This window comes from Spermophilus citellus, assembly GCF_964194105.1.
Source record: "Spermophilus citellus genome assembly, chromosome: 2".
Lineage (NCBI taxonomy): Eukaryota > Metazoa > Chordata > Mammalia > Rodentia > Sciuridae > Spermophilus > Spermophilus citellus.
Genome location: NC_138183.1, coordinates 240,807,488 through 240,831,887, shown reverse-complemented (window position 1 = coordinate 240,831,887; position 24,400 = coordinate 240,807,488). Strand labels below are relative to the sequence as shown.

Below are 24,400 nucleotides of genomic sequence, written 5' to 3'. Positions count from 1 at the left end.
TTGGAAGCTATTTTCAGTAACACCTAAAGTCCTCACAGCTGCACTGCATTTTCTCACCTTTGCTTTAATGCTTTGAATTCACTCTAAACTGATTGAAATCATTAAATCCTTGAGCTGATACTGAAGAAAGGAGCATTAATCTAGACAACCAGAAATGCCCACCCATTCACTATTGCACTCTAAAATAAGTTGTCTTTCTGTTTGTTTGTTTTGTGCATCTGAGCATCACTCCATCTGTTGTTTTAAATGTGATACTGCTAACAATGCATGAACATGCTAGCTCCTGTCCTGGAAATATTACATTACTACATTATCAATCCATATGCATCTTTCACCATCTATAATAATGTTTTACATTTATTCATTTGTGTATTTTATTCCTGAAAATATATGTGCATATTCATTTAATGCTTTATATTGAATCTGGAATTTGGCATAAAGGTCTTGAGGAAGACCATGCTAATATGACTGTGGTGATAAAGGTGAAGTTTATAGAGGAGATGATTGTGGTAGTTGTTTATTTTCTGAAATTTGCTAAAGCAGGAATCACACTGGTGCTGGCACCAACTTTTCCCACAAATTTAGATAATTGAGTTTTATGCTTCACATTCTCAGCAAATTATTGAGTAGTTAAATGTAATTTAACTACATTTTATAACAATTAAAATTAGTTAAATACAGATAATGGTTTTTTTTTCTTGTTAACAACCAGGATTATTACAAGTTATAACTATTCGCCTAAGATAAAAAATATAGTAGAGAATCATTATTAGGAAAACATTGAAATGTAGGCTGTAATCAGATATGATTCTTGAAGAAATCACTAGTTATTTATTTTATATTAAAATTTATTGAGATAACATACAATGTTATTTTTGAATAAATGGATATTCTACAATGTTAGTTACCTGCACAAGTAAGCCTACTTGATTAAAAATTTAAATTAATCTTAGTAATTTAGTCACTTTAGTTTTTTTAAAATATTGACTATTTTATTGGTAAGATAATCTTTGAATTGTAAATTAATTGTAAATCCCATCCATGAACATGAACATTTTAGAGTTTGTGTCTTAAATAACTAAATCTATTATACTTTATGATTTAATATCATGTGGCCTTTCAGTGATTAACTTATATCATTAATGAATCCATTTAAATAAAGAATGTAAAAATTAGTCCTTCTATCTCACTGAGATATTGTGATAGATAGAACAAGAGTCCCCAGAGATGTCCACATCCTAATCCCTGGAACATTTGCATGTGTTGAATCACATGGGAAAAGGACCCTGCACAGGTGATTAAGATTTTACATCCTGAGAAAGGGACATTATTTGGTTCAAGCAAATCTAATCACATGAGCTCTTAAAAGATAAAGAGAAAGAAAGATGGGATGTCTTAGAAAAAAAATCTAATTTGGAAGACTTATCCAGTCACTGGAAGGAGGGCATAGTACCAAGAGTCTAAACCTCCTGAGTAAGAGAGGAATCTGCATGCCTGATGGTTTTCAGAGCAGAGCATTAGCTTTTCTTTGTCTTTGTGTTAGAACTGAGGCATGAGCTTCTCCTGGGTCTCAAGTCTGCTTAACTTTCAGTAGAACTGCATGATCTACCTTTTACCTTCTGAGGTCTTTGGATTTATATAAAAATGAAACCATTTGCTGTTCTGATTCTAAATTTCACCAACACACCATACAGATCTTTGGATGTACCAGTTGTATAATAACATAAACAATGTCCTTTATAATTCATATATCAACATATATGAATCCCAAAATATAGTGTATTTGTATATGTATTTATATAACCTGATTCTTTGTGTTCTGATAATTGGTGTCATTCCATAACTTGCTCATGCTGGATACTGTGGTTCTTAATTACATTTCATTATTTTGCATAAATTCCAAATCCTTGGTGAATTATTTAATCTTTTTTTACTGGTCATCTAGTTTTAAAGAATTTTCTTAAAACATCATTGTAGTTATTTTAAACTCCTTGATTGTCATCCCCAGTAAATGAATGTGTGCAAGGAAAATAAAAAGGAGACACAGAGACAAGATGCAGAGGCAGAAAAGGTGGAAGGATGGCAGGGGGGCGGGCCAAGCTGCCAAGCTTCATTTATATCAATAGGTTACTTTAGGTCATTGGCATCTTTAGCACCTATTGTTCATTGTATTACTAGGCAGCTTACAGACTTAGCAACAATATGCCACTTACTCCTCAGTTACATACTAAGTTGCAATGTGCAATGTTAGGAGCTTTGTGAAGCTCTCAAGAAAGTCCATTGTATAAAGTTTAGTGTTATGTGGACAGGTTTAGGTTCAGTGAAACATTGTGGCTGTCTAACAAGAGAGTCTCTTTATTCCCAGAAGCTCTGTTCTTGAGATCAAAGTTGAGGCTGATAAGACTCTAACACAGGGCTTCCTTATGAAGGACATTGCTACAGCAGCCAGGCATCCTGTGTCTCTGCACAGAAGTTTTCCCAGCAGCCAGGCATTCCATGTCTTTGTACAGAAACTTCCTAGCCACCAAGCATGCCACAGTCATGAAGCTATCAGAGACTTCCATCCCAGACACAGAACCCCTACAAATGTGTTATTTTTTAGTGTATTTTGTCTTGTTTATAGATCAGAATGACTCACAAATTTTCATATGATTAATTTGTTTATTTATTGTATGTAATATAGCTTTGTTAATATAACTCTCTGGTCTGGGTTTGTTTCTCAGTGTAAGATAATTTGCCTAGCATGCATATGTTAGAGATGGATCCCTATTACTATGCAGAAATAAAGAGAAAGTGAAGCCCTCCCTAAATTCATACACCTAATGGAGACATCAATAAATAGTCTTCTACTGTGAAAATAAGGAAGCTTATAAAAATATTGGAGTTCCATGAATGACAATTCACACTTAAATCTCATTGTTTCAGTGGAACTACATGTAAAACGTATATCAGAGTAATTCAGTTGATGTTGAAAACCTCCATTGACTAACTGGCCTGCTTTTGTCTCAATTTCAGCATCTCTGGCAGAGGATGCTTGTCTATGATTCTTTACCCTTCTCACCAAACACCTGCTGATTTCCCATGGTATAGCAGCCTGCATCATGTTCACCTTTCTATGCCTCCAAAATACATATCATATTCAGTATTGGTGACAGTAGCACTTCAAAATTGCCTGAGATTTTTGATATATTTTCAATAACAACAAATACATTTTAAAATGTTCAAACAATTTTGAAGCAACCTCCAAGTAACAGGTATCTTTTGTAGAATTCTAACTTACACACACACACACACACACACACACACACACACACACCACAATAATATAGAGAGTGGAAAGAAAGTCCCTATTTAAATTATCACTGACAATATTTTTGTTATGGTTTACAATCTGTTTTGGGAAAAAAATCACAATGATGGCCCTTAGCTATTCTCTAGTTATCATTATAAATAAATCCATTTAAATTCTTTTGAGTTACTAACAATGATATGAAAACAGGTGTAGAAGTTCTCAGTTTTATTGGTCAAATAACCCACCTGGACAAATGGAAACAGGTCCTCTCTTGGTAAGTAGTTCTGTGACAATTGAACTGACTCTTGAGCAAAAATTCAGCTATTATGCATTTAAAAGCAAAAAACACTAGTCTGTGTCCATATATATATATGGGAAACATATTGATACTCAGTATTCTATCTACAAAGTAATCCACCTTGTATCTCTTCTGAGGTGACACAAGGTGTCTCAGAGGTCCCTATTTAACAGGCTTTACTGTTACAGATAAGATAACTAAAGCATAGATACCTACTGAACAGTTTGATTTAATTCATTTTGTAGCTAGTGACATGATGTTATGATTGGGAAGATTTTAACATGTTACAGTAATTTGACCTTTCTCTTAATCTCTCTTACAATGAACCCAAGTATTACATTTCCCATACCTCAATCTTCCAGCTCTTTTCGTTCACATTTTCTCTAAATAAAATCATTGAACTATCAGAAGGAATGATCAATGTAAGGTTCCCAAGGTTACATGGCATCTCTTCCAATAAATACACAGTTCTTTCCTTTCTGCCTTCAGCAACACTAGCACTTCATTCTGTCTCATGGTGGCCATATTGGTGATATTCTAACCAACCTTATGATCATATGCATGGCCACAGCTGGGCCACAGATGTACTGCACATATGTACTAGTGCAGTATCAGCCAACTAAGTTACTAATGAAACTGTGAGCCTGCATGCTCTTATTTAATCAAGGGTTAATATAAAGAGTGTAGCATATCAAAAGCCAACTTATCACAAGGCATTGGAGTCAGCATCAAGGACTCCTATTATCTTTTCATCATACCCTGCAGGGTTCTCAAATTCTCTCTGCCTTATCAAAGGCAAGGTAGGAGAATAGGCAACTGTGAAAGACCCTTTCTCAAAATGAAAAATAAAACATATTGAGGAAATAATTCAGTTTCCATGAATTGCTGGATTAATCCAGAGGAAACTAAATAATAATAATAATAATAATAATAATAATAATAATAATAATAATAATAATACCAGTTTCCTCAGACAGAACTGCAGTAAACTCAAGCCCATCCTTCCCATCACACAGGCTTCTCCACCTCTCTTTGAACTAATGGAATTGAGCACCACTGAACAAGAGCTGAGACAAAAATCCTCATTTTATCAGAGTGATACCTTGTTTTAGGGTGGGACCCTGAGTGGCCTGTGTCCTCTAGTCTCTTTCTTGATCTTCCCAGTATGAACTTCAGACCTTTAAGCAAGCTCAGGAGAAACAAGCAGAGCTCAGGGCACCACACCCATTGCACCTGTAAAGACCTCAGCCCATGAATAAAGGCTGGAGTGAGGAAGGGAGCTCTGGCCCCTCTGGGTGTCTGCACTAACCACCATGTCTTCTCTCAGTGTCTTGCTGCTTTTAATCTTCTCTATACATGTCACACTTTCCTGTTTCTTTGCTTATATCATAAACTTTGATTAAAACTAAATAATCCATAAATACATAATACCTTTTGTGAATTCTAGTTTCCTGGAGGGATGGCTGTTATCACTCTTTGTATATTTTAGTAACTTGCTTAGACTTGCTTTGTTGAATCATGTTTCCATCATGGTGTATAGTAGCGGATGTCTCTGCACTCCCACACTTTATATAAATGCTTACATATTCATGCTTACTAGACTGATTTCCTTTCATCTTTTAAATTTCTCTTTTTTAATTTGCTCTTTATATATACACATGGCAATAGAGTGAATTTTTACATAATATACATAAATTGAGTGTAAATTTTCCATTCTTGGGATTGTACAAGATATGCAGCGTTTTTGGCTGCGTAGTCACACCTGAACAGAGTAAAGTTATATCTGATTCATCCTGCTGTTTTTACTATTCTTATTCCCATCTACCTTCCCTTCATCCCTTTTTCTAAACCAATTAAATTCTACATCACGTTTCTTACTGTGTGTTAAGCATCCACACATCAGAAAGAACATACGGCCTTTGGTTTGAGGAATTGACTTATTTCATTAGCATTATAGTCACCAGGTCCATCCATTTATCTGCAAACACCATAAATTCATTCTTCCTTATGGCTGAGTAATATTCTATTGCACACACATATATAACATACATATATATAATATACACATATATATATAACATACATATATATAACATATATATATATATATATGTAAATATATATATATATAATTTTCAAGGCCCATTCAAAATGGGCAATTTTGTCCAGCTTTATCATTTTTCTGATTTTTCACTAATTCATTGAAAAAATGTGGGAATGTGGGTAACTAACTTTTGACGATATTACAAATGATTTCAATTGAACAAAAGGTGTTTTTGCAAAATATCATTAGGGAGGGATGAATATCCACACACACCCACAGAGATAGGACCAAAAAAAAAATCTAAAAATTTAGACTTATGAAAAAAAATGAATGAAAACAATGGACTTAAAGGTAAAATCTAAAAACTAGAGAATAAGTAGAAAAAGACATTCAGTTAAATTTTTATGACTTAGACTAGGTGAGCATTCGAAAGTATGTTATCAAAAACACAAAATTCTAAACAGACAACATTTTTTTATAACATACTACATTAAAATTGGAATAGTTTCCTCTTGTACTGCCACTGATGAGATCATGAAAATGCACATGGGAGCAGGGAAATTTCTAATTGCTTATCTGACAAAGAAAACATAGCGAGAACATAGGAGATAACAGAGTGAAAAAAAAAAAAACAAATGCACAATTATTTGAATATACCATGTATGTGTGATGTATAGAAGAAAAATATTTGCATAAATAATGTCAACTATCATTATCCACCATTAAAATGAAAATTAAACATCTAATGAGATATTGCTACAAAGGTATTAAAATAGCTGGATTTTAGATAAAATAAATTTCAAAATGACAAAATTCAAAGTTGGTGAGGTATTATCTTACCTTTGAATACTGGTAGATCAATACTTAGTACTTTAATCCTTTTAAACCAAGTTTGTACCTATAGCATTTTTCAAATATTTATACATCTGTTCCCATTTGCTACAGCTATACCAAATGTTCTTCTCTGTTTTGTTTTGTGATGATGTGTCTAAATGGGTCAGTTACTTTGGGTGTTACAGATTTCTGTTCAATCGTGTTATAATCATTTCATGAGAGAAGCCAAAGTAAACTGAGCTGGTCCTTTACAGTGAACTGAATGTAGTCACTGCTTGGAATTTTAGGTTTTGACAATGGAGGTCAGCTTCTGATCAGAGGGTGCCTTACTGGTCACATGGGAGGTGAGTTGGAAATTATATTTTGTAGTTTCTCTTTCAGGTTCTTGTGATGAAATTTTACATGAGTTTTGTAAGGAAATCTCGCATGCTGTTTCCAGTTTATACACCTGACAGGAATAGAAAAGAGATCCTCTTGATAACTTTACCCCGTATCTCCCCATCTGTAACCTGAATTACAATGTGACCTGCCTGACCAGGGTGGATGTGGTGGAGACCAATATAATATAAGGGTCTGAATAGACCCATAACTCTGTCATCTCAATTTTCATTGACAGAAAGATGTTCCAGTGCAAGACACTGTATAATTGTACCTTCAAAAAATATTTAATTTGTATCTAAAGTGTTTACAATACTGTGATGTTCTCATGTTTTCAAGGTTCAGCTTTCTTCGTAATCGAGAGAGAGAGAGAGAGAGAGAGAGAGAGAGAAAGAGAGAGAGAGAGAGAGGATGAGAATTTATAAATAAATAATAAATATATGGCTGGTAGATTTTTGGTTGTTGTACCAAACTCCTTGATTGGCAACAGAATGGTTTAGTTTAATTAGAAGGCTTCTTGGGAAAGAAGTTGATCCCTAGAGAAGAGAAGAGTTAGTATTTAAAGAACATTATTATTTTGACTGGACTACATCTGAGAAAGTATTTAGCCTCTTTATCAAATAATATAAATAACTGACATGAGAAAGCAACTTCTCTCTCATTTTTTCTTACTTCTTAATCAGGCAATAAAGGTAAGCATTATATTTGACCATGAATCAAATAGGTAAAAATCAATCTGTTGTCTAACACAAATTTATTTTTTTCTGTATATTTAACATTTAAATATACAAAATTTTGAAAAATGTATTCTTTACTTGAAAATACTGATTCACATGGATATTGTACTTTTCTGGCTTTAGTAATTGTAACATAAATGACTATAAAAATGTAAAGTGCTTTTTAAACTAATGAGCCCATATCTTAATGACTATCATTATTTTCAATATCTTCATCATTTTATATGCAAACATTTAAGTTGTTACTATGTGTTAAGGATATATTTTATATGCAGTGAGTCTGGAGATATATTATAAAACAGAATTTTATACTATTAACAAACAAGATAGGTAACAGGTATTATTGAAATGGCTTTGCATTTTATCCTGGCATTATCAAAGGTATTTGCTCATTATTTTTATTATTGTTCCTGTATCAGTCTCTAAGCTGAATTTGAAATGAATAAATGAACGAATAATATGCAGGACAATATAGTGAAACACTTTCTGGATAGTCTCAAACTGAATTCATATATTTGAAATTTCATTATTAGAGAGTGACTACTGATTATTTTAAAACCTCAATTATAGCTGTTTTCTATATGGAGGTGCACCTATTTTTTTGTTTCCTTCATTTTAGTTGTAATTAATAGTACATTCTGATTTTTTTCATACATATCCACTTGTCTAATGCTCAAGTCAGGGTAAAGATCTCTCCTCAGATATCTATCAGTCCTTTTGGTGAAAAACCTTCCAACAATTTTATTTTATTTGAAATAACAATACAACTATGTTTCCTATAGTCACCCTCCTTTTAATGGCATACCGAACCTACCATTACAGTAACTGGGACTTAGTACACAGTAACCAACCTCACTAATCCCTCCAGTGCCCAGTCCCACCAGTTTTATTAACCATGACAATTTTACTCTCTTTTAGGTGAGATCAAGTTAGAGTATCTTAACAGTTTCAAAAATTTAAAAATAAAAATAAAAAACACAAGAGGCTGGGCTGAGGATATAGCTCAGTGACAGAGTGCTTTTCCTACCAAGTGCAAGGCCCCCAGATGATCTCTGGCAGTACAAAATAAGTAAATAAAAATTAAAAGGCTTATATACTTGTGAAAGATTGTGTGTGAATACATATGTGTGTTTATATATATATATACACATATATATAGTTGTGTATATATATACACATATATATTCATACATATATATGCACATATATATTTATAAATATTATAGTCTTTAAATATTTAATATTTTGATGAAAATACTATAAAATATGGTAAAAATTAATGTATATTCAACTTTCTCTGAGTTACAGAAAGTCATTTTGATGCTCAAATTTCATACCTAAAATTAAAACAAACACATGAATCAGTTACAAATAATTTTCCACAATATATAATAGGCAGTTTACTATTATTTCTTAGTAACAAAATTACAAGAATGTGAAAGTCAAAGCTGAACAGAAATTGGGAAATAGTATAGAAAAACCACATCTTATAAAAATTGACTATATTCATTTCTCAGAATACTGTCAGAAGACAGCAAATATTTATTTTAAAATTAAATGAATCTCTAATCAATGATAGCAGAAAATATATTTGAAACCTTTCTTCTCAAAAAGACAAGGCAACTGAACTAGGCAATCATTGCAGTAATTAAAACAATATTTCCCATGGGTGTATTTATTTATTTAAAAAAATATGCTTAACTATAATCTTAGAGTCTCTAAAACTAAAAGTTTTTGCTTCCTCATAGTACAGAAAAACCAAATGCTGCACGATCACTGCATTATACAGGAGAACCCAAAAGCCCAAAAGAGTGAAATGACTTGTACTTTTGGTTCACTCTTTCCCACAGATGAAGCATGAAGAGATACAAGCTGAAGACAATGTCTCCACAGTGGTGCAGTTTGTCCTGCTAGGATTTTCTGAACTTCCAGACCTCCAAGGCTTTCTACCTGGGGTGTTCTCCATCATTTACGTGGCTATCCTCATTGGAAACAGTCTCATAGTCATAATAACCAGGCTGGACCCTGCACTGCACAAACCCATGTATTTTTTCCTGGGACATTTTTCTATACTGGAAATCTGTTATGTTTCAGTCACTCTCCCAAGGATTCTGGTCAGCCTTTGGACCAAGGATAGAAGCATCTCCCTACTGAGCTGTGCCACCCAATTGTGCTTCTTCCTTGTACTGGGAACTGCAGAATGTTTCTTTCTGGCTGTGATGGCGTATGACCGCTACGTGGCCATCTGCAACCCTCTGCACTATCCTCTAATCATGAACCCAAGGAAGTGCCATCTACTGTCCATTGGCTCCTGGCTTGGGGGAATGCCAGTCCAGATAGGGCAAACATGCCAGATATTCTCTCTGCATTTCTGTTATTCTAACCAAATCAACCACTTCTTCTGTGACATACCACCCATTTTCAAGCTAGCCTGTGGGGACACCTCAGTGCATGAGGTGTCTGTCTATGTAGTAGTGATGTTGGCTGCTATAGTCCCTTTTGTCTTGATACTAGCCTCTTATATCAAGATAATTGCCACCATTCTGAGGTTGCCAACAGCCCAAGGACGCACTAAGGCATTCTCCACTTGCTCCTCCCACCTGCTGGTTGTGGTTTTATTTTTTGGAACAGCTTCGATTACCTACTTCAGGCCCAAATCCAACCATTCTGCAGGAACTGACAAACTGCTCTCTCTGTTCTACACCATAGTGACTCCCATGTTTAATCCTGTGATATACACCCTCAGGAACCAGGATGTGATTGTGGCACTCAAAAGATTATTTCTTAAAACATAATGTCCTTAATTACTTGAGGATGTTTTAACATATTTTTGCAGCTATCAGAGATACATTTCAACTCTCTGCATTCTCCTTTTAAGAGGGCAATGCCTTCAAACTTATGATATATTTTTGTTATATCTAAACTTTAGCCTGAAATTTACTTTGTTCACATATGTATAGAGAAATTTGTCTGTCTTTTTGATCCCCCATAAATAAAGTGATTTCTCATACATAGTGTTTTAAAATGCTTCACGTTTGTCCTATAAATGTGTGAGCAGAATTCAAAATGTTAGGTTTTACACTTTAAGTTTAAAGAAAGGTTGAAATTTACCTAAATGTATATACCTGTATAGGCTGAAATTCTTGTTTATTATATTGTAGTTGGGACACGGTTACTGAAGGTAGTTGTATTATGGATGTCTGTTCAAGAAATAATAAAATGAGTAAATGGATAAGTTGATATTACTTTGGCTTACCACAGAGTTCTGGGAAAATCCTTATATTTATGCCATCAGCAAGAATTTTGATAACTATGCACCAAGATGGAACACTTCCTGAATAATATCAAAATAAAAGATTCATACACCAAGAGAAGTGGTGCATGCCTGTAATCCCAGAAATTCAGGTGGCTGATGCAGGATGATTTCAAAGTTGAACCTGAATCTGCAAGTTAGCAACATCCTTAACAAGATAGCAAGAACCTGTCTTAAAAATAAATAAATAAATAAATAAATAAATAAATAAATAAAAAGAAAGGACTGGGATCTTAAGTTAGTTGTAAAGCACACATATACCTGTATTCAATCACCAATACCAAAATGTATAAGGAAAATAAAAAGATGAGAAAAAAATCTTATATGCATTCAGGTCTCATTCTCATCCTTATAACATGCCATGAGAGCACATGATAAAATACAATACTATTGTCTTTCAAAACTGATTTTCTTTTAATCATATGTTTTCTGCTTTCATGTTATGGACCCAGAATACCTTGCATAATCATTTTTCCTTCCTCCCCATTTTATATATTTATTTATTTATTAGTCGTGCTGAACCCAGCATCTTATGTATACTAGGACTGTCCTTGACCCTGAGCCACATTCCCAGCCCTCATCTCTTTCTTTACTGCACGCCAACAGCCAGTTCTAAACCTACTTCTATTTTTTTTTTTTATTTATGAGTGCAAATGTGCAAGGAAGGGGCTAGGGATGTGGCTCAAGCAGTAGTGCACTCGCCTGGCATGTGTGCGGCTCTGGGTTCGATCCTCAGCACCACATACAAATAAAGATGTTGTGTCCGCCGAAAAAACTAAACATAAATATTAAAATTCTCTCTCTCTCTCTCTCTCTCTCTCTCAAAAAAAAATGTGCAAGGAAGTATTGGAAGCTATTTTCAGGAACATGTAAAACTCTCACAGCTGAACTGCATTAACTCACCTCTTCTTTCATGCTTTTAAACCATTCTGAAGTGTTTAAAATTATTAAGTCTGTGAGCTAACATTGAGGAAAAAATTGTAAATTAAGAGAACAAAAATGCCTATGCATCTATTATTATTAATACTTATTTTTGATGTATCTGAGAAACATTCCATCCTGTAGATTTAGCTGTGATAGAGCACACAGTGCATGAACATGTTAGCTCCTATCCCAGAAATACAATATTTTTCCTTTATTAACTTATATGCATCCTCCATCGTCTATACTGGTGCTTTACATTTATTAACATGTGTATTTTATTCCTGAACATATATATGCATATGTCTCTTACTATTTATTGCTTTATATTGAAAATTGAATTTGGCATGAAGTGCATGAGCAAGACCATGCTAATATGACTGTGGTATAAAGGAGATGCTTCTGGTAGTTGTTGATTAAAGCAGAAATCACACTGTCACTGGTACCAGGCTGTCCTAGAAATTCAGATAAGTGAATTCCATGCTTCACATTCTCAGCAGTTGAAATATGTTCATGTTATCCCTAGTTTTTCTAGTGTTTTGAACATGAAAGGGTGATGCATTTTGTCAAATGCTTTTTCTGCATCTATTGAGATGATCATATGGTTCTTATCTTTAAGTTTATTGATGTGATGAATTACATTTATTGATTTCTGTATGTTGAACCAACCTTGCATCCCTGAGATAATTCCCCCTTGATTGTGGTGTGTGATCTTTTGGATATATTTTGTATTCAATTTTTTCCAGAATTTTATTGAGAATTTTTGAGCCTATGGTTTTTAGAGGTATTGGTCTAAAGTTTTCTTTTTTGATATGTCTTTGCCTGGTTTTGAAACCAGGGTGATATTGGCCTCATAGAATGAATTTGGAAGTTCTCCTTTTTTTCTATTTCCTGAAATAAATTGAAAAGTATTGGTATTATTTCTTCTTTAAAGGTCTTGTAGAAATTGGCTGTGTGTTCATTTGGTCCCAGGCTTTTGTTGGTTGGTAGACTTATGATGGTATCTTCACTTTTGTTGCTTGAAATTGATATGTTTAAATTTTGTGTATTAAAATTAAATTTTGTGTAGAAATTTGTCAATGTTTAAATGTTTAAATTTTGTGTATTAAAATTAAATTTTGTTAAGAGATTTGTCAATGATTTCAATATTTTCTATTTTATTGGAGTACAAGTTTTCAAAATAATTTCCAACTATCTTCTGTATTTCTGTAGTTTCTGTTGTGATATTTCCCTTTTCATCATGTATGTTAATAATTTGATATTTTTCTCTTTTTCTATTTGTTAGCATGGCTAAAGGTCTGTCAATTTTATTTATTTTTTCAAAGAAACATTTTTTGTTCTGTCAATTTTTAAAATATTTTTTGTTTTAATTTCTTTGATTTCAGCTCTGATTTCAATTATTTCCTGTCTTTTACTGCTCTTGTTCTTTTTCTAGGGCTTTGAGATGTAATACTAAGGCATTTATTTGTTGACTTTTTCTTCTTTTAAGGAGTGAACTTCATGCACTGAACTTTCCTCTTAGAACTGCCTTCATAGTGTCCCAGGGATTTTGATATGTTGTACCTGTGTTCACATTCACCTCTAAATTTTTTTTCATTTCCTCCTTGATGTCTTCTGTAACCCATTGTTCATTTAGTAGCATATTATTTAGTCTCCAGATGTTGGAGTAACTTTTATTTCTTATTTTATCATTGATTTCTAATTTTATTCCATTATGATCTGATAGAATCCAGGGTAATATCTCTCCTTTTTTATATTTGCCAAGAGTTGCTATGTGGCATAATACATGGTCTACTTTAGAGAAGGATCCATGTGCTGCTGAGAAGAAAGTGTGTTCGCTCATTGAAGGATGAAATATTCTATATATGTCAGTTAAGTCTAAGTTATTGATTGTGTTATTGAGTTCTATAGTTTATTTGCTCAGTTTTCTTTGGAGATCTATCCAGTGGTGAAAGATATATGTTAAAGTCACCAAAAATTATTATGCTGTGTTCTATTTGACTCAAACATAAGAAGAATTTGATGAACATAGATGCTCCATTGTTTGGGGCATATATATTTATAATTGTTATGTGTTGTTGGTGTTTGGTTCCCTTGAGCAGTATGTAATGTCCTTCTTTATCTCTTTCGATTAACTTTAGCTTGAAGTCTACTTTATTTGATATGAGGATTGAAATCTTGACTTGTTGACTTGTTTCCACAGTCCATTTGAGTGGTATTATTTTTCCCAACCCTTTACCTTTAGTCTGTGGATGCCTTTTTCTAAGAGATGAGTCTCTTGGAGGCAGCATATTGTTGGGTCTTTTTTTCTTAATCCAATCTGCTAGCCTATGTCTTTTGGATTGTTGAGTTGAGGCCATTAACATTCAGGGTTATTGTTGAGATATAATTTGTATTTCCAGCCATTTTTGTTTATTTTTGGTATGTAACTTGACTTGGTCTCTCCTCTGATTATTTTTTTCCTTTAGTGTAATCCCTCCCTCTGCTGCTTTTCATCATTGTTTTCCATATCCTCTTCATGGAATACTTTCCCAAGAATGTTCTGTAGCACAAGATTTAGTTGTAAATTCTTTTAACTGTTGTTTATCATGAAAGGTTTTTATTTTATCATCAAATCTAAAGCTTAATTTTGCTGAGCAAAAGATTCTTGATTGGAATACATTTTCTTTCAGAGCTTGGTATATGTTGTTCCATGATCTCCTGGCTTTGAGGTTCTGGGTTGAAAAATATCTTGAGATACATATGCACATGTGAACATAAGAAAGTCATGTCCGATTCATTCTGCTGGCTTTTCTATTCCCTTAACCCCATCTTCCCTTCATTCTTTTGTTTAACTCAGTGAAATTCTATTTCCCCTCCTTATTGTATGCTAGCATTCACATATCAGAGAGAATATTCAGCCTTTGGTTTAAGGGACAGCCTTATTTCACTTAGCATGACAGTCTCCAGTTCCATCCATTTGTATGCAATGCCATAGCTTCATTCTTCTTTATGACTGAGTAATTTTTCATTGTGTATAAATAGATACCACATTTTCATTATCTGTTCATCTGTTGAATGGCACTTAGTTTGATTCCATTGCTTAGCTATTGTGAATTCAGATGCTGTAAACCTTGATTGGGTTGTGTCAATGTGGTATGGTGATTTGAAGTCCTTTAGGTATATACTGAAGAAAGGGATGACTGGGTCAAATGGTGGTTCGATTCCTAGTTTGCTGAAGAATTTTCTTATTACTTCTCATAGGGGTTGCACAAATTTGCAGTTCCACAAGCAGTGTATGAGTGTACATTTTTTCCCTACATCCTCACCAACATTTATTGTTACTGGTATTCTTGATAATTGTCATTCCGAATTCCTCTGTATCACTTATAACTCAGAGTAATTAGTGGTCAGAGAATATGTTGTGCTTACTCATCTTGACTGAGAAAGTCTATCCTTTGCTGATACAAGTGTGTGTGTTTAGGAGATACAGTGTAAGAAATTTTTTAAAAATGTGTTGGAATTCAATTTTTTACCCTAAATTTATAAGTTTATATTGAACCAGGAATGAATGGTCTGGACCCTTGTGAGTGTATATGGTGTCTTGTTCAAGCACCTAGCCTTTCAGATGAGTAGGAATAAGTACTTTTTTATCAATTACCACTTTGTGTTTCTCATTCTTCAGTTACCTTTATTGAATTCCTTTTTAATCTATTCCAAGCTATGAAGTAAGTTAGGAATAGCTTTATTATACTTTTCCTAGTAACATTTGCCAGTAAATTTGTTACAATTTTTAACAATAATCTTGGAAAAAAATTATACTCAGATCTATATAATGTGAAACTCTTCTGTTAGTGACAACAGAGAGCCAATATTTTTGGCATACACACTGCTGGTAGATGTTCTAATCAATGTAGCTGAGAACAGATGATGGATACAGTCACATTGTAAAATTTACTGATTTTAAATATTCTTATTGAGGTCACTTTTATTTTCTGAAACAGTTTACAGTTTACTATAGGCCTTTGATAATTTCCAAGATTTTGAAGACCTGAGTGCAGTTGACAATTTTGTTCACCTTTATAACTCTCTGATTTCCCACTAATCCATTGAGGAAACGTGGGTAACTAATATTTGACAATAGTAAAAATAATTTCAATTGAAAAAAGGTGTTTTTTAAAAACATCATTTGGAAGAATTGAATATCCACACAAACCCACACAGATATGAGCAAAAAAAAATTCAATATAAAAGTTTATCTTCATTAAAAAATAAATGGAGGCTAATAATAGATTTAAAGGTAATGTATAAAAACTATAAATTACTAGAAGAAAACTGTTAAATCTCTATGAATTAGACTAAGCAAGAGTTCTTAACTATGTTACCAAATAATAATCCATAAAGGAAACATGGGGAGAAAAATGTAAAGAATCCCTAAAAGATAACAGCTTGAAAAAACAAAAAAAATGCACAAAATAGTTGAATATATAATGTACATGTGAAATATAGAAGCCAAGTAATCACATAAATGTAGTACACTATCTTTAACCATAATAAAGGTACAAATTAAACCCCTAATGAGATTTTGCTACAAATGTGTCCTAATAGCTAGATGTAAGATAAAATAAAATAAATTTCAAGATGACAAAATTCAAAATTGGTGAATAAAAATACTACATTTGAATAGTGGTAGTGCAGTACTTACATTTAATTCTTTTAAACCAAGTTTGTACTTCTATCAGTCTTTAAAGATGTATAAATCTATTCCGTTTGCTACAGCTATACCAAATGTTCTTCTCTGTTGTGTTTTGTGATGATGTGTCTAAATGGATTAGTTTCTTTGGGTGTTACAGATTTCTGTTCCATCCTGCTATAATCATTACATGAGAGAAGCATTAACCTGAGCTGGTCCTTTACAGTGAACTGAATGTAGTCACTACTTTGAACTTTAGATTTTGACAATAGAGATATGGTTGTGATTATAGAATGTCTTACTGGTCACATGAGAGTTTATTGAAAATTATATGATGTAGCTTCTCTTCCAGGTTCTTGTCTAATGATTAAATTTAACATGAGGAGTTTTGTAAGGAAAGTCTGCATGCCTTTTTCCATCATATGCCTGAAAGGAATAGGGAAGCGATCCTCTTGATAACTTTACCCCATGTCTCCCCATCTGTAACCTGGAGTGTGATGTGACCTGCCTGACCAGGCTGGATGTGGTGAGGAAAGACTCATGTTCAAGATGACATAAGGGTGTGAACAGACCCATAACTCTCTCATCGCAATTTTTAATGACAGAAAAATTTTCCAGCAGTAGACACTGCATAATTCTATCTTTTTAAAAAATCTAAGTTTATATCTTAAGTAAAGTGTTTACAGCACTCTGATGTTTAGATGTCCTCATGGCCCAGCTTTCTTAATGATCTCACACACACAGAGACAAACACACACACACACACACACACACACACACACACACACACAAGCACACACATACATACACACGCAAATAAAAGACATGCTGAGAAATTATGAAGAAATATATGGCTGGACAGGTTTCGGGTTGTTGTACCAAACTCCTTGATTGGCAGTAGAATGGTTTAGTTCAGTTAGAAGTCTCCTTGGGAAAGGAGTTGATCCCTAGAGCAGGGAATATTTACTACTTAAAGAGCATTAGTAGTTCTGACAATGGACTATATCTGAGAAAGTAATTAGCCTCTTTTTCAAAGAAATAAATTACCTGACATGAGAAATAACCTTCCTTTTCATTTAGCTCTTACATTTTAATCAGAAAATAAAGGTAAGCATTATATATATATATATATATATATATATATATGTGTGTGTGTGTGTGTGTGTGTGTGTGTGTGCGCGCGCGTGCACGCATGTGTGTGTGTAAATATAATGAATATATCAATACTGTTGTATAAACAAATTTATTTTATGTTTCTGTATTTTTAACATTTAAATATAGAAAATTTTGAACAAAAAATATTTTTATAGGAAAACACTGACTTGGAAAGGCATTGTATTTTTCTGGCTTTAGTAATTGCATGATCAAGGAGATCAAAATGTAAAGTGCTTCTTAAACTAATGAGCCTGGATCTTAAAAACCATCATCATTTTCTTTAAAATCATCATTTTATATGCCAACATTGAAGTTGTTACTATGTGTTACAATTATTAACAAACAAGGTAGGTAACAGGTATTATTGAAACGGGTTTGCATTTTATCCTGCCATTATCAAAGTTATTTCCTGCTTGTTTTGATCATTGCTCCTGTATCAGTCTCTTGACTGAATTTGAAATGAATAAGTGAAAGAAATGTGATTAATACACAGAACACTATAGTGAAACACTTCGTGAAAATTATTACACTGAAATCCTATCTTTGAAATGTCATTCCTAGAGACTGATTACTGATTATCTCACAAACTCAATTTCATCCATTTTCTCTACTGGATAAACCTATTTATTTTTGTTTCCTTCTTTGTAATTGTAATTAATGCACATAATTGTACATTTGGATTTTTTCATACATACACACCTGTGTCATACTTAATCAGTAAACTTATCTCCTCAAACATCTATGAGTCCTTTATTCTGAAAACTTTCAAATAATTTTATTTCTTTTTAAATAAGAATAATTTTGTTTTCTAGAATATCCTTCTTTTCAATATAATCGACTACATACAATTAACTAGGATTAGTATAGATTAATCAAACTCGCCCATCTGTCCACTTTCTAATCTCCACAGTTCTGTTAACCACCACCACCAACAACAACAAAAACACATTCTAGGATGGCTGAAAATGTGGCTCAGTTATAGAGTGCTTGCTTACCAAGTGCAAGGCCCCAGATTCAACCTCTAGCAGAGCAAATTAATTTATTAATTAATTAAGAGACATAAAATTGTGAAAGACTACATATATATATATATATATATATATATATATATATATACATGCCTCAAATATTTACTTTAATTTTTTGATGAAAATGTTATAAAAGATGATAAAATTAATGAATATTTAAATTTTTTTCTCTAAGTCACAGAAAATCCTTTGGATACCCAAATTTCATGCCCTCCATTGCTACCTTCACAAATTTGTCTATACATTTTTGAAGTTGAAATCTGGTTACTGTCCACAATTAACCAGTCTCTGCATATGATTAGAGATATGCCTCCCCTTTGGAGTGAGTTAGTCTCATTTAGCTTTGAAGTGACTTAACACATGAAGTGAATGTTATCTAGAACTTCCCCAAAACAATGAGACAAAAATGCCACTTTTACAACAAAAACAAAACTACAAAAACCACTGCTCACCCTCACTCCCATCTCTATCACATGCACATGAACCAAAACATACATGTAAGACATGCTCAGTCCACAGCTGAAGGTCTGCATTTGGTCTGGGAACCAGTCTTACACCTTTGGGACTGGTCCAATGAAGCAGTCAATGTGACTTCTATGCAATTTGTCCAATAGGTAGGCAAATCAAATTTTCTAAAGCAATTGTGCAATCCAATGCACATAAAATGTGTAGGCAATTGTGAGAGACTCATTATTTAGGACCAGAGATAGGGAAGGAACATAGGAAATGCAAACAATCATATTCCAGGATAATTCCACACATGAATGCACTCCCACACATAAAAAAAAATAGACAATGGAACAAAATAGATCAGCAAAGTACAGCACAGTGAGCACTGATATAAAATCATCTCAGAGATGAGTTTGTGTTGCTGCTTTTTTCAAACAATAAAGGTGTAAATCAAGTGAGTGCATTCTAGTAAGACTTGGATTCAGAAGCATAGATGAATGTGTGCACACTTCTCCCTATTGAGCTTTCCCTGACAAAAAGGACAATTAGATTTCCTTTTCTCAACACTATAAAATCTGAATAAAATTTATAAATTACCACTTTAAAAAATTCTAAGTAAATACAAATATGTGATCAAAAATAATTTTCCATAATATATAACAGAGAGTTTACTATTATTTTTAATAATAAAATTACCAAGAAATACAGAAATTCAAAGCTGAAATGGAGTTTGGAAATCCTCAACATATAAAAACAAAACATATAAAAATTAACTTCATTCATTTCTGAGAACAATTTTATTTTATTTTATTTTTTTATTGGTTGTTCAAAACATTACAAAGCTCATGACATATCATCTTTCATACATTTGATTCAAGTGGGTTATGAACTCCCATTTTTACCCCAAATACAAGTTGCAGAATCACATCGATTACACATCCACAATTTTAAAACTCAGACAAAAATATGTGTTTGAAAATAAAATTAATTTTGGACTGATAAAAGTAGAAAATACTTTTGAGATCCCCCTCAAAAAAAGACAAGGCCACTACACAATGCAATCGTTGCTATATTTAATATAAATTGAGATATTGAGTTTTTGTGCTCAAGTGAATGTTAAAATTAAATTTAATATCTATTCTCATGTAGACTAAGAAGTGTAATATCAATAACAATGAAAAAAATACTAAAATTTTTCATATGGGTACATTCATCTATTCTAAAAAAAAATACACCAGGAAGTGATAGTTTTTGTTCCCTCAGGGTCCAGGAAATTCAGAACGTTCATCATCACTGATTACACATGATAACACAAAAGCCCAACATAGTGAAATGATTTGTTCTTCTGGTTAAATCTTTCCCACAGATGAAGCATGAAGAGAAAGAAGCCAAAGACAATGTCTCCACAATGGTGCAGTTTGTTCTGCTGGGATTTTCTGAACTTTCAAATCTCCAAGGCTTTCTACCTGGCGTGTTCTCTATCATTTACGTGGCTATCCTCATTGGGAACAGTCTCATAGTCATAATAACCATGCTGGACCCTGCACTGCACAAACCCATGTATTTTTTCCTGGCACATTTTTCTATACTGGAAATCTGTTATGTTTCAGTCACTCTCCCAAGGATTCTGGTCAGCCTTTGGACCAAGGATAGAAGCATCTCCCTATTGAGCTGTGCCACCCAATTGTGCTTCTTCCTTGTACTGGGAACTGCAGAATGTTTCTTTCTGGCTGTGATGGCGTATGACCGCTACGTGGCCATCTGCAACCCTCTGCACTATCCTCTAATCATGAACCCAAAGAAGTGCCATCTACTGGCAGCTGGCTCCTGGCTTGGGGGAGTGCCAGTCCAGATAGGGCAAACATGCCAGATATTCTCTCTGCATTTCTGTCATACTAACCAAATCAACCACTTCTTCTGTGACATACCCCCCATTCTCAAGCTAGCCTGTGAGGACACCTCAGTGCATGAGGTGTCTGTCTATGTAGTAGTGATATTGGTTGGGGTAGTACCTTTCATGTTGATACTTGTCTCCTATACCAAGATCATTGCCACTATTGTGAAGTTGCCAACAGCCCAAGGACGCACTAAGGCATTCTCCACTTGCTCCTCCCACCTGCTGGTTGTAGTTTTATTTTTTGGATCAGCTTCCATTACCTACTTCAGGCCCAAATCCAGCCATTCTGCAGGAGCTGACAAAGTGCTCTCTTTGTCTACACCATAGTGACTCCTATGTTCAATCCTGTGATATACACTCTCAGGAACCAGGACGTGATTGCTGCATTCAGAAGATTATTTCTTAAAACATAGTGGTTTTAAGATCACTTGAGGTGATTTTCCCATATTCTCACAGTTTTCAGAAAAACACTTCACATCTCTACAGTCTAAATTTGAGAGGTTAATGCTTTCAAGTTTAGGAGGTATTATTGTTATATTTAAATTTTAGCCTGGAATTTACTTTGTTCCTAGATCTACATAGGGAAATTCATCTATCTTTGTGACCCCACCTAAACAAAGTACTTTCTCATATGTAAAATATTAATGTGCCTCACATTTTCTCTATAAATTTATTAAAATAATTAAAAGTGTTTTCTCTGGTCAAATTTACTAAAAAATTAAAATTTGCATAAATGTTCATGCCTGTATCTGTTGCCATTTTTTAATACAACACATAGGACATATTGATCAAAGTTTGTTTGGTAATGACTGTGTATCCTAGAATTTATTAAATGAATGAATGGATAAGTGCATATTGCTTTGCCCTACTACAGAGATTTGTCAATTTCCAGAATTGTGTTTGTCATCAGTTAACATTAAAATACCTATGCACCAAAATGTAATAACTGCAGTATAAGAGCTTTAAAAAGTTTATATTTATGTAAGTCTCTTTCTAAAATCTTACTGTCAGATGACATGATAAAACAGTTCTACCTTTCTCAAATGGTTTTCTTCATATATATTCCTCCTTTTCTATCATGGTCCCATATAATTTGCTTTTAATGATTTTATCTTTCTTACTATACTACAACAACCATTTTGCATTTATTATGCTACATATAAAATATTCATATTTTGCAAAATATCGATGAGTATAAAACTGAAGGGAAAATTTGAATGCTATTTTCAGAAGTATATGAAGTCTACCCAGTTGCATTGCAGCAATTTACTTCTACTTTCATCTTTACAAATCACTCTAAAGTATTTAAATCACTTAATGTTCAGGTTGGCATTGTGGAGAAAATGGAGCATCAGTCAACAGAAGGAGGACTATCCTTCCTCCTGATGCACAAGTCAACAATTTCCTTAATGATTCATATTTTAGTTCATCTGTCAATTATTTCATACTATAACTTTAGCTATGGTTATACACACATGTACAAGACACTGATAGTTACTCTTTATAAATAATTATTGTTCTCCTTTATAAAACTATTTGTATAATAATTATCATGATTTTAAATTTATTCTTGTACTTCATATATACACACATACACATATATGTCCCTGACCATTTAATGTTTTATGTGTTTTAGGATTTTGTCAGGTGATGCATAAGAAAGACCTTGCTGATATGACTGTGATAATGAAGATTTGGTGGTGGTTTACTTTTTGAAATGTAATAAGCAGGAATACAATGCCAGGGATAGCATGCTGTCCCAGTATTTCATATAAATGCATTTAATTCTTTATTTTCTGAGAAAACTGTTGAATGGTTAAGTATCATTTATCTACTTTTTCATAACATTTATACTTAATAAATAGTGACAATAGACTATTCTTATTAACACACAGGATTATTATAAGGTACAAATATCTACCTAGGAAAACAAAGATCCAAAAAGATTGTTAAGAAAAATTTGAAGTGTTAGCTGGATTTGGATATAATTCTTGGAGGAATCTCTAGTTGTGCTGTATTTCATGTTTAAATTTGTTGAGATACTCATGCAATGATGTTTTTGAAGAAAAGGACATTCACAGCAACAATTATATATTCGAGTAAACCTACACGTTTACACAACAGACTTATTTACCTTGACTAATGCAATAAATTTAGTTCTTAGATTTTCAGTTATGTGTTATTCTTGTCAGAAATTCTTTGAAATTAATACCTAAAAGCCATAAATTAACATCAAAATATTATTGTTTGAATCTTAAGTAGTTTAAACAGCCATATCACAATTTGTAATGTCATATGTTTCATCATTGAACAATTTATGTCATTAGGGATGCAATCAAATGTTGACTGTAACAATCAGTTCTCCTTTTTCACTGGGATATGGCAGAAAGACAAAAGTCCCCAGAAATGTCCACATCGACTCTCTTTAACATCTAAACAAGTTGCCTCACATGGCCAAGGGACATGGCACAGGTGATTAAGCTTTTAAATCCTGAGATAGACGGATCATACAGGTAGCCCAATCTAATCCTATGAGTCCTTAGAAGAGAAAAAAGAAAAGATGGATTATCTGAGTAAAGCACATCTCCTAATGTGGGAGACCTTGTCCAGTTTCTTAGAGTAGGGCATAGATCTAAGGGCCTGAGCCTCCCCGAGTAAAAGAGGACTCTGCCTGCTGATCATCTTCAAACTGGAACATTAGACATTGTCAGCTTTTGGATTTGGACTGAGGAGTGAATTTCTCCTGAGTCTCACGCCTGCTTATGTTTCTGTTCTTTATGGTTATGAGTTATTTGGATTTATATTGGAATTAAAATGTTTGCTCTCATTGTAATGTGTGTGTGTGTGTGTGTGTGTGTGTGTGTGTGTCTTTTCAGATTCTTCTCTGTGTTCAGATAATCAGTGAATTGTTAAATTTGGTCAATAATGTGTTGCTCATGTTTGATGTTGTGCAATTTCATTGGATTATTTTAGGTGGATTCCAGTTCCACGGAGAACTCTTTCAACCTTTTATCCTTGTTCATTAACTTTTAGATGATTTCTTAAAGATATCATTACCATTACTTTAAAGTCCTTGGTTGTCAACTACAATGTTGGATAAATGTGTGTTTATTTTAACATATTTCTTCTTGTTCACTGATCTGAAGTTCTTGCCTCTTTTTAATTTTTATATCCAGCCAAATTACTTTTTTATGTTTTTATTAGTGCATTGCATTTATACAAAACAGTAGGGTTCACTGGGACAGACTTAGAGGTGCACATGATTTGTTCCAATTCATTACCAAGTTAAATTCCTTTTCCCTCCATCCTCCCTCTCTCTTTCCCTTTCCTCTAGTCCTTGGTCTTCCTTCTACTTATTTCCACGAGTTTTTCCTTGGTGTA

General features: G+C 33.4%; 3 protein-coding genes across 3 annotated transcripts in view; 2 read left to right on the top strand and 1 right to left on the bottom strand.

The window, feature by feature from the left end:
• Positions 1 to 24,400, bottom strand: part of LOC308641843 (olfactory receptor 5W2-like) — a gene marked incomplete at both ends in the record, with an annotated part of 231,545 nt that overhangs the window by 116,935 nt on the left and 90,210 nt on the right. The gene's annotated exons all lie outside the window — the stretch shown is intronic.
• Positions 9,428 to 10,378, top strand: LOC308639578 (olfactory receptor 10AG1-like; the record flags this gene model as incomplete). Its single annotated transcript, XM_081277775.1, has 1 exon — positions 9,428 to 10,378. Exon 1 carries the CDS (start codon positions 9,434 to 9,436, stop codon positions 10,376 to 10,378), a length of 945 nt encoding a protein of 314 aa, XP_081133901.1. The 5' UTR covers positions 9,428 to 9,433.
• Positions 20,489 to 21,346, top strand: LOC308639501 (olfactory receptor 10AG1-like; the record flags this gene model as incomplete). Its single annotated transcript, XM_081277723.1, has 1 exon — positions 20,489 to 21,346. One exon carries the CDS (start codon positions 20,489 to 20,491, stop codon positions 21,344 to 21,346), a length of 858 nt encoding a protein of 285 aa, XP_081133849.1.